At 43.9% G+C, this 12237-nt stretch overlaps 1 protein-coding gene across 1 annotated transcript in view; it reads right to left on the reverse strand.

Moving 5' to 3' along the window:
* LOC140732658 (dynein axonemal heavy chain 8-like) overlaps positions 1-12237 on the reverse strand; it is a 952247-nt gene that overhangs the window by 121921 nt on the left and 818089 nt on the right. Inside the window, exon 72 of the mRNA XM_073055351.1 lies at positions 598-769. Coding sequence (XP_072911452.1) covers positions 598-769 — 172 coding nt within the window. The remainder of the gene's footprint in view (positions 1-597; positions 770-12237) is intronic.

Genomic DNA, 12237 nt, shown 5'->3' on the forward strand with positions numbered 1-12237 from the left:
ATGTAAAGGATGTAAGAATAAAAGCCAGTTCAATTCAATTCAATATGAACTTAATGGATGATGACCCCACTGAGTGCAGCTGTAATATTGTCTCTGACTAATAGCCATCCTGTCTTTTACCTTCTCTATTTCTTCTAAAACACTGAAACCCTGGAACATTAAGCATCCAGTGCTATCTCTCGCTCTCTCTTTCAACCAATGCCAGGCAAGGCCCATCCAAAATCATGTTTTACCCATAACAAAGGGACATAGAGACATTGGAACCACATAAATATTGGCATCAGATTCCAAAACCTGGGTCTTCAGTACCTTTTGTATAATTAGAAAATGGAATTTGAGATATATTATAACACTTCAAGGAATTTGATATCTGAGGTTATGTAACTTTGACCTTATACAGGAAATTTTGAAATTTCTGCTTTGCCTTAGGAATAATTGAATATTACTGATAAAAACAAGCAATGCAAAGGGAACAGTGGAATCACATGTATATATTAGGTTTAACTAAGTTACATTCTGAGTTTTCTAGAAATAAATAATATTTGGAGATTTACTAATGACTGTCATGGAAAGTTAACAGAATCTAAGTAATCTTACCATGGGCTGATCCACCAGAAAGGTTATAAGGTTTATACCGTCTGTATATGGGATCTTCTTTTTCTGAAGTTCTGTTTCCCAGATTACTTTAATTAGTATATCTCTGAAAGTTTGATTGAAGGGACCACTATATGAAAGAAATCCAGTAGCCAACAGCACATCACCTACTAGCCTAGATACAAGATATGAAAATAAATGAACTGTGAATAACCAAGTACAGAGGATAAAAGCATGAAATACAAAGAAATCCCAGATAATCTCTGAAAAGCATAATACATATTTCTGGATGAACTTTGGTATTTGACAACAAATTATAAATGAGATTTGGTATTATGACAATTCATTTGGAATTAGTTAACAGAACTAATTAGTTATGCAATATAGCAGGAGTAACATCTTTTTCCAATAGAACTTCATTCAGTGTACCATGTAAAAGACAGAGCTAGACAAAGCAGCAACAACAAAATCTGCAGAGCTGGAAATTCAAGCAACACACGCAAAATGCTGGAGGAAATGAGCATGCCAGGCAGGATCGATGGAAAACAGCACAGTTGACGTTTTGGGCCAAAACCCTTCATCAGGACTGAAGAAAAGAAGAAGAGCCAGAGTAAAACTGCGCGAGGGGTGGGGAGGTGTGAAGTAAAGAGCTGGGAAGTTGATTGGTGAAAGAGATACAGGGCTAGAGAGGGGGAATCTGATAGGAAAGGACAAAAGGTAAGGCAGAGGAGCACCAGAGGGAGCTGATGGGCAGGTATGACAATAAGGTAAGAAGGCGAACTGGGAATGGTGAAGGAGGGGGGGGGGGCCATTACTAGAAGTTTGAGAAATCGATGTCCATGCCATCAGGTTGAAGTCTACCCAGACGGAATAGAAGGTGTTACTTCTCCAACCTGAGTGTGCCCTCATCATGGCATTAGAGGAGGCCATGGGCGGGCATGTTGGAATTCAAATGGAAAGTAGAATTAAAATGGGTGGCCACTGGGAGATCCCGCTTCCTCTGGTGGACAGAGCATAGGTGCTCGGCAAAGCGGTCTCCCAATCTACGTCGGGTCTCACTGCTATACAGGAGGGCTTCAGGTTTTTAGATAATTGGGCTTTATTCCAGGGAAGGTGGGATCTGTTCCGACGGGACGGTTTACACCTGAACTGGAGCGGTACTAACATTCTTGCAGGGAAGTTCGCTAGTGCTTCTCAGGGGGGTTTAAACTAAATTTGAAGGGGGCAGGGATCCAGAATGTGAGAGAGGATAGCGAGATGAAGAATAAAGGACAGGTGGGGACTACACGGTTCTGGAATATTAAGTGTGTAGTAGAGAAAGGTGAGGTGGAACAAGTGATAAGGAGGACACATGTACAGAGGGATGGTCTGACGGAACATGGAGTTAAATGTGCAGAAAGAATAAGTAAATTTAGGAAGGACAACAGAATTCAAGGGACGTATAGCCTGATGGGAGTTCGGGGAGCTGGGTTAAGCACAATAGGCAGTGATTTAAACAGAGAGAGGAGAAATGGGCAAAAAATTCTATATCTGAATGCACGAAGTGTCAGAAATAAGACGGATGAGCTTGAAGCTCAGGTGCGAATGGGTAACTATGATGTTGTTGGGATAACGGAGACATGGCTGCAGGGAGATCAGACCTGGGAAATGAATGTACAAGGGTATACGTGCTATTGTAGGGACAGAAATGTGGGCAGAGGGGGTGGGGTGTCCTTGTTGGTGAGGAATGAGATTCGGTCCTTTGCAAGGGGGGACATAGGATCAGGAGAAGTAGAGTCTGTGTGGATAGAACTGAGGAACAGTAAGGGCAAAAAGACCTTAATGGGTGTTGTCTACAGGCCACCAAACAGTAGCATGGATATTGGGTGCAAGTTGAATAGGGAGTTAACATTGGCATGTGGCAAAGGTAACGTCATAGTAGTTATGGGGGATTTCAACATGCAGGTGAATTGGGAGAATCAGGTTGGTGCTGGACCCCAGGATAGGGAGTTTGTAGAGTGCCTATGGGATGCATTCTTGGAACAGCTTGTACGAGAGCTGACCAGGGACAAGGCTATTCTGGATTTAGTCTTGTGTAATGAACAGGATTTGATAAGCGATCTTGAAGTAAAGGAGCCATTAGGAGGTAGTGACCATAATATGATAAGTTTTTATCTGCAACTTGAGAAGGATAAGGGCAGCTCAGAGGTGTCAGTGTTGCAGTTGAACAGGGGAGACTATGGAGCCATGAGGGAGGAGCTGGCCAAAGTTAACTGGACGGATATCCTAGCAGAAAAGACAGTGGAACAGCAATGGCAGGTATTCTTGGGAATAATGCACAAGGTGCAAAATCAGTTCATCCCCCGGAGAAGGAAGGATTCAAGGGGGGAAAGGGGCCACAGTGGTTGACAAAGGAAGTCAGAGATTGCATAGCATTAAAAAAAAAGGAAGTATGACAGAGCTAAGGTGAGTGGGAGGACAGATGATTGGGAAATTTTTAAGGAACAACAGAACTGAACTAAAAAGGCAATACAGGGAGAAAAAATGAGGTACGAACACAAGCTAGCCAGGAATATAAAGGAGGATAGCAAAAGCTTTTTTAGGTATGTGAAGAGAAAGAAGATAGTTAAGAACAATGTTGGGCCCTTGAAGAATGAATTGTGTGAAATTGTTATGGGAAACAGAGAAATGGCAGAAGAATTTAATAAGCACTTTAGATCTGTCTTCACTAGGGAAGTCACAAGCAATCTCCCAGATGTATGGATGGGTCAAGGACATAGGGTAACAGAGGAAATGAAACAGATTGACATTAGGAAGGAAACGGTGATGAGTAGACTGATGGGACTGAAACCAAATCCCCAGGTCCAGATGGTCTGCATCCTAGGGTACTAAAGGAGGTGGCCCTGGAAATTGCGGATGCATTGGTAGTCATTTTCCAATGTTTCTTAGATTCAGGATCAGTTCCTGAGGATTGGAGAATGGCTAATGTTATCCCACATTTTAAGAAAGGAGGGAGGGAGAAAACAGAGAACTATCATCCTGTCAGCCTAACATCAGTAGTGGGGAAGATGCTAGAGTCCATTATTAAAGATGAAATAGTGGCATATCTAGATAGCAGTGATAGGATTGGGCCGAGCCAGCATGGATTTACCAAGGGCAAATCATGCTTGACTAATCTATTGGAGTTTTTCGAGGATGTAACCAGGAAGTTAGACAAGGGAGATCCAGAGGATGTAGTGTACCTCGATTTTCAGAAAGCATTTGATAAGGTCCCACATAGGAGATTGGTGGGTAAAATCAGAGCTCATGGCATTGGGGGGAAGATATTGACATGGATAGAAAACTGGTTGGCAGATAGAAAGCAAAGGGTAACGGTGAATGGGTGTTTCTCGGAATGGCAGGTGGTGACTAGTGGGGTGCCACAGGGCTCGGTATTGGGACCACAGCTGTTTTCGATTTACATCAGCGATTTAGATGAAGACATTGAGAATAACATCAGCAAGTTTGCTGGTGATACTAAGCTGGGTGGCAGTGTGATGTGATGAGGATGTTAGGAGAATTCAGGGTGACTTGGATAGGCTGGGTGAGTGGGCAGATACTTGGCAGATGATGTTTAATGTGAATAAGTGTGAGGTTATCCACTTTGGGAGTAAGAACAGGAAGGCAGATTATTATCTGAACGATGTAGAGTTAGGTAAGGGAGAAATACAAAGAGATCTAGGAGTACTTGTTCATCAGTCACTGAAGGTGAATGAGCAAGTGCAGCAGGCAGTGAAGAAGGCTAATGGAATGTTGGCCTTTATTACAAAGGGAATTGAGTACAAGAGCAAGGAAATCCTTTTGCATTTGTACAGGGCCCTGGTGAGACCACACCTGGAGTATTGTGTACAGTTTTGGTCTCCAGGGTTAAGGAAGGACATCCTGGCTATAGAGGAAGTGCAGCGTAGATTCACGAGGTTAATTCCTGGGATGTCCGGACTGTCTTACGCAGAGAGGTTAGAGAGATTGGGCTTGTACACGCTGGAATTAAGGAGACTGAGAGGGGATCTGATTGCAACTTATAAGATTATTAAGGGATTGGACAAGATAGAGGCAGGAATTATGTTCCAGATGCTGGGAGAGTCCAGTACCAGAGGGCATGGTTTGAGAATAAGGGGTAGGTCATTTAGGACAGAGTTAAGGAAAAACTTCTTCTCCCAGAGAGTTGTGGGGGTCTGGAATGCACTGCCTTGGAAGGCAGTGGAGGCCAATTCTCTGGATGCTTTCAAGAAGGAGCTAGATAGGTATCTTATGGATAGGGGAATCAAGGGATGTGGCGACAAGGCAGGAACCGGGTATTGATAGTAGATGATCAGCCATGATCTCAGAATGGCGGTGCAGGCTCGAAGGGCCGAATGGTCTACTTCTGCACCTATTGTCTATTGTCACATTGTCACAATAGATGATCCCAACAGATTAACAGGTGAAGTGTCGCCTCAGCTGGAAGAACTGTTTGGGGCTCTGAATAATAGTGAGGGAGGAAGTGTAGGGTTAAGTGCAGCACTTGTTCCGCTTGCAAGGATAAATGCCAGGATGGAGATCAGTGGGGAGGGACAAGTGGACAAGGAAGTCCCTTGACTGGGAAGAGAGTGATCCCTGCGGAAAGCAGAAAGTGGGGGGGCGGAAGTGGGGAGGGAAAGATGTGCTTGGTGGTGAGAGCCCTTCAGAGATGGTAGAAATTATGGAGAATTATGTGTTGGGCACGGAGTCTGGTGGGGTGGTAGGTGAGGATGAGGAACCCTATCCCGGGTGGTGTTGCTGGAGGATAAAGTGAGGGCAGACATGCACAAAATGGAAGCGATGCAGATGAGGGTAGTGTTGATGGTGGAGGAAGGGAAGCCCCTTTCTTTCTTTAGCTCTGGAAAGAAAAGCCTCATCCTGAGAGCAGATGCGGCAGAGACAGAAAAATCGAGAGAAGGGGATGACAATTTTACAAGTAATAGGTTGGGAAGAGGTATAGTCCAGGTAGTTGTGAGAATCAGTGGGTTATAAAAGATATCAGTAGATAAGCTGTCTCCAGTGATAGAGTCAGAGACATGGAGAAAGGGGAGGGAGGGGTTGTAAATGGACCTAGTAAATTTGAGGGCAGGATGGAAGTTGGAGGCAAAGTGGATGAAGTCGACGAGCTCAGCATGGGTGCAGGAAGCTGCATCAATGCAGTCGTTGACGTAGCATAGGAGAATATGGGGAGTGATACCAGCGTAGGCTTGGAACATAGACTGTTCCACGCAGACAACAAAATGGTAGGCAAAGCTGGGACCATGTGAGTGCCCATGGCTACACCTTTTGTTTGAAGGAAGTGGGAGGAGCCGAAGGAGTAATTATTGAGAGTAAGGACCAGTTCCACCAGCTGAAGAGTAATGATGGGGGGGGGCTGGATTTGGTTGGATCTGGAAAGGAACTGTGAGCTTTAAGGCCTTCCTGATGGGGGATGGAGGTGTATAGGGACTGGACATCCGTGTAAAAATAAGATGATCAGGGCCAGGGAACTTGAAATCATTGAAAAGATCAAGAGAGTGTGAAGTGTCATGGATGTAGGTAGGAAGGAAGGAGGGGAATAAAACTGAGCCGAGATATGCAGATTCAAGTTCAGTGGGGTAGGAACAAGCAGAAACAATGGATCTACCTGGACAAGCAGGTTTGTGGATCTTGGGTAGGAGGTAGAAATGGGAGGTGTGTGTAAGGGAACTATGAGATTGGTGGCAGTGGATGGGAGATCCCCAGAGTTAATAAGACCAGTGATGGTGTGGAAGTGAAAGGCCTGTTGCTCCTTATTGGGGTCCTGTTCAAGGGGTAAGTGAGAGAAGGTATCTTACAGTTGTTGACTGGCCTCTGTAAGGTAGAGGTCAGTCCATCAGACTACTACAGCACCCACCTTATCTGTGGGGTTGATGATGAGGTTAGGATTAGTGTGGAGAGCAGTGCGTTCAGAAGAAGTGACGTTGAAATTGGAAAGAGGAGTGGTGAAGTCGAGATGGTTGAGGTCTCATCGGTAGTTAGCAATGAAAAGATCCAGAGCAGGCTGTCCAAGAAAAAGAGGAGGGTTGACGATGGCAGAAGGGGTCATCGGTCCAGGCTGGAGAGTCCTTGCCAAAGAAATAGGCATGAAGATGGAGGCAGCAGAAAAGGAGCTCAGTACCATGGTGGTCACAGAACTCACTGAGGTGTGGGTGCAGGGGAACAAGGGTGAGACCCTTACTGAGAACAAAATGTATTCAACAAACTCAGCAAGTTTAATTGCATCCAGAGGAAGTGTCCTGACCCAAAAAGTTGATATCCATTTCCCCCACAGTTGCTGCTTGATTCACTCAACTCCAGTAGTTGGCTTTTTCACTCAAGTTTCCAACATCTGCAGTCTCCAGAAACAAATTAAGAAGATTAAAGCCCTGCATTCTCTCCCCTGTTGTAATTGATGGTAGACAAATCAGAAAGTAGTGGGAAAAAAGCTCCCTGAACATCTATATTTTCAATAAAGGTAGAAGCCAGGATTGATTGTAAGTGTAAGGGGGTTTCTTCTTTCTTTATGTTACTGTGTGTGTTAATCAAAATGGCTTCTTTGTTTGTTAAAAGTAAAAATGCTTCTTTGTTATGCTAACTGGTGAGAGAGTGCTTTCTCTCACAGTTGTTTGGGTTATAATTACTGATAATGAGAATTGTATTCGTTTGTTAACCAATTGGGATAGAGGTTATTCTTTCTTGTGGGTCTGTAAGCTAGTGTTGGGCGAACTTTGAGAGAGACGGTGCGAGGGGGTTAGAGGGAGAAGACGTGATGTTGTAAGTCGGATGACGGAACGGACCCCGAGCGGGGGTCCCAGGCCAAAGGTTTTTGGCGAGGAGAGGAGATGAGGACAGGTTTGTGTGGGGCACCTGGTCGACCACCGTTCTTGGCCCCAGGTGGTGGGTGGAGGAGGTCGGAGGGGATTGGATGGTGGCAAGAAGACTTTGTTAACTGAGCTCCAACGGTTGTGCATGAAGTGGTTGGACTTTGATAAGTTTGGCGCCTTTTACTTTTCCTTTTATATTGTATCTCTATTAAGTACATAGTTCCAGTAAGATCTACAAAGTGTAATCATTTAATCACATATGGTGTACTGTCTGTTATTTGGTGGGGTGGGGACATCACACAGCATCTACACAAGCTGATTGCCTAGTTTGGCGGGACCGAAGGCTGCTCACCCTAGACGGAAGCGAGCTAAGTGAGCCTGAGGCTTAGCAGGGTCTACATAAGGAACAAAGCTGAAATACGTGCAACTATTTTCATCAAGAAGTGGAAAGCGGGTCCGTCATGACCTCCTCCTCAGGTCCCAAATGTAACAGAAAACAGGTCTTAATCAATTAGATTCATTTTATGGAACAGTTGCTCGCCCTAGATCCAGACAATACTCCACTCATACTGCTGTGGACTTCATTTCCAGATCCAGTCTCACTGGTTCCAGTACAATTAAACTAACTACATTTAACTAGCAATGTGGAAACTTATATGGGTTGGTTCCACTTACAAAAATCAGGAACAATTCCATCAACCAATGACTGCTTCATCAGTTTACTACAGTATGGAGTGTTGTGGACAGTACTAAAAAGCAGCTTATACTAACTAAAAGCTTGCTGATTGAAGAGCACTCAATCAAGATCTTATATATAATAGAACTGAATTTATAAAGGTGAAATGAGAATGTTCTCAAGGCAGCATCTGATCATGAAAAGAATGAAAGTGAAATTAAGATTAATGAGGAAGGGGAAAAACTCGAGTCATACTTAACAAAGGGCGTGAGGAAAGCACACGATACTGTGGTGGTTAAGGTACTAGCCAAGGAATACAGAAGCTTGAACATAGATATGAGTTCAACTCCATCAAGGATTTGAGTTTCACCAGAACTTACAACCTCATAGCTCAGCAAATCCTTCACTCACCCACTGCACTGCAAGCACTAATTCACTCAGAAGTGTAGAAAGGTGTAGTGGGACAAGTCGTGGGTAGCCATTTGCCAAGGTGTTAAACAGAAAAAATAAAATTGAACCATCAGAGCTAAACAATATCACAACCAACTGCAACACACACAAAAAGCTGGAGGAACTCAGCAGGACAGGCAGCATTTATGGAAAAGAGTAAAGAGTCGACATTTCGGGCCAAGACCATTCCTCATGACTGGAAAGGAAAGGGAGAAGTCAGAATAAGAAGGGGAGGAAGAAGTACATGGTGGCAGGTGATAAGTGAAACTGGGAGAGGGGGAGGGGTGAAGTACGAGTTGGGAAGTTGATTGGTGAAAGAGATAAAGGTCTGAAGGATGGGGAATTTGATAGGAGAGGATAGAAAACCATGGAAGAATGGGAAGGGGGAGCAGCACTAGAGGAAGGTGATGGGCAAGTAAGGAAATAAGATGAGAAAGGGAAACAGGAATAGAGAATGGTGGTGGGTTGGAGCAATTACTGGTAGTTCGAGAAATTGACATTCATGCCGTTGGTTGGAGCCTACCCAGACGGAATATAAGGTGTTGCTCCATTGAGTATGGCCTCCTCATGGCAGTAGATGAGGCCGTGAAATGAGAATGGGAAGTGGAATTGAAGTGGGTGGCTACAAGGAAATCCCACGTCTTCTGCCAGATGGAGCATAGGTGCTCAGTGAAGCAGTCTCCCAATCTACATCGGGTCTCACTGATATATAGGAGGCCGCACCAGAAGCACCAAATACAGTAGATTACCCCAATGGACTCACAGTTGAAGTGTACCCTCATGTGGAAGGACTATTTGGGGACCTGACTAGTAGTGAGGGTGGAGGTATAGGGGCAGGTGTGGCACTTGTTCTGCTTGTAAGGATAAGTACCAAGAGGCAGATCAGTGGGGAGGGATGGGTGGACAAGTGAGTCACATAGGAAGGTGGAAAGTTGAGGGGGAAAGATGTGCTTGGTGGTGGGATCCCATTGGAGATCACAGAGGTTATGGAGAATTATGTGCTGGACGCTAGTGGTATGGTAGGTGAGGACAAGAGGAACCAATTGATTAGCTCACAGCTCTACAGTCCTATACTATAGTCACAAATAGCGATAGACATTTAAAAAGCTAACAGGAAGGAGGGTTTTCAAAAATTTTCTCATCCTCAGTAATAGTGAAGCCAATGATGTGAATGGTAGAAGACAAGTTTGGAGCATTGGAAAGCACCTTCAGCCAGAAATGCTGTGTGGATCCAAGTTGACTTCGCCCCAAGATCTCCACCCATCACAGAAAGCAGATTTCAGACAATTTGCTTAACTTGATGTGTCCAAAAATGGTTGAGACTACAGCACACAGCAAAGAATATAGGATGAGGCAATATCCCAGATAGTGACTTGCACTTCAGTACTATTATCACCACCAGCCAAACTGTTCCATAATAGTTACAACACTAACCAGTATGTAATACTGTGGAATTGTCAAAGCAAATCCTGTGCACACAACACAGCACACATTCAATCTAGCTAATTACCATTCAGCTAGTTTTATCTCAATCATTAGTAGTGATGGAAGGTATCATCAACAATACAATCAAATTGGAGTCACAAATAAAATGCTCACCAATAGACAGTTAGGTTTTGCCATGGCCCCTGATCTTAACACAGCCCTTATCCATACAGAAATCAAAGAGCTGAATGCCAGAAGTGAGGTGAGAATTAAGTCACTGATTTGAATGAATGTGGTGACCTCTAGAAAACTGAAGTCAATGAGCATCAAAGGGAAAACTATCCAGTACCTGGAGACATAATCTAATATCCTCTATATCTGACTTGATTATGATGCTCATTTAAACTAAATAAGTTCTATTCATGTACCACCACTCCAGCCAGTGCATTCCAGGAAACTACCAATCACTGTGTAAAAAAACTTGTCTAGCAAATCTTTTTTAAATTTTCCCTCCCTGTCATCTTAAAGCTATGCCCTCTAGTGGTATTTCCACTCTGGGAAGAGACTAACTATCTACCCAGTCTGTTTCTTGTAATTTTATATAGTTCCATCTGGCCATCCCTCACTTCAGAGAAAACTATCCAATTTGTACAGCCTCTTTTTATAGCTAATAATCTCCAGTTCAGGCAACATACTGGTGAAACTCTTCTACACCCTCTGCAAAGCCTCCACATCTTTTCTGTAATGCAATGAACAGAACTGTACACAATAATTCAAATGTGACCGACTTAGAGTTTTATATAGCTGCAACACGACCTGCCAACTTATATCAAAAAGCCAATCAATGTAGGCAAGCATACCACATGCCTTCTTTACCATCCTGCCTTCTTGAGTTGCAAAGTCATTGTGCTGTCTGGTTGTTGGAAGGTCAAATCAATCGAACCTTGTGATGTAACTGCAGGAGAGCCTTGTGGTGATTCTTCAGTGCAACCATCTTTGGCTATTTAATCAATGACTTTCCTTCCATCATAATGTCAGAAGGAGTGATGTTTGCTGATGGTTGCACAATATTCAATTCTATTTGCAAGCCTTCAGCAAATAAAGCACCCATGCATACATATAATAAGTTACATTTGTATGTCAAAAGTGGCAGATATAACAAATTCCAATAAGAGAGTGTCTAACTATCTCCACATGACATTGAATTCTTGTGGGGTCACAAAGCAGAAACATTTTTGGGGAATGGGGACAAGGTGCTGGTCATTAATGGCCAGAAAATCAACTAGACCATTCACATAAACACTGTGTCTTTGCAAACAGAACCTTTAATAGCTGTCTGCATTCTTGACAGTTCAGAATGGCCACAGATTTATAGATCGCTCAAGAGCGCAATTCTATTGCCATTGGTCCTCACAGCCAGTTTTGGAATATTAGGTTAATTGTGTAGCTATCCTACATAGCATTATGGAGAATGCCCTTGTTGTGTAGACAAGAATGTACTTCTACTTAGACGGAGTGGTAGTCACTTCTACCAGTACTATCATGAACATATGCATCTGCAATAAACAGTTTAGCTTGGTGAAACAGGTAAAGTGGTATCAGCCCCTGAATGCATTCTTACATCAGCTGCACACACCCACTTAGATTCAACCATCTAGGTCACAGTGGTGTACAATGCCACTTTTGGTGATGAATATTAAAACCCCTTTGCACCAGAGTGTATTCTTCCATAGTCTTCTTCCAAGTGATGATCAAGTGAAGATTTAATGAATTATCAGATATGGGAGGACAGTGGGTGGCAATCAGCATGAAGTTTCCTAAACCATGTGTGGCGAACTACATATACCTGTCTGGACATGCCCCCCCCCCCCCCCCCCCCCCCCACGCTGACTGCTCCTGTGGCTCCTCCCACAGACCGTGGCTCCTCCCACAGACCCCTGTATAAAGGCGATTGGAGGCACTGCTCCTTCCTCAGTCTCCAGGATGTTGTGTGGTGGTCGCTTGCTGCTTGTGCTTTCTTCCAGCCAATAAAAGCCAACCTTAACTCACGTCTCCGAGAGTTATTGATGGTGCAACACCATGTTTGGTCTGGTGCTGGGAATATTCCTTTTCTAGAGGTCTAGAGCCAATGTTTAGGACATTTACAGCTACTTCCTCCTTACTCCATACCACTGTACTGTCACCTCTATTGGACCTGTCCTGAGCAGGGAATGTACCCATGCAACATAGTGGAGAGGTCTCATGACTGAA

Source organism: Hemitrygon akajei, chromosome 9 (genome assembly GCF_048418815.1).
Source record: "Hemitrygon akajei chromosome 9, sHemAka1.3, whole genome shotgun sequence".
NCBI classification, from domain to species: domain Eukaryota; kingdom Metazoa; phylum Chordata; class Chondrichthyes; order Myliobatiformes; family Dasyatidae; genus Hemitrygon; species Hemitrygon akajei.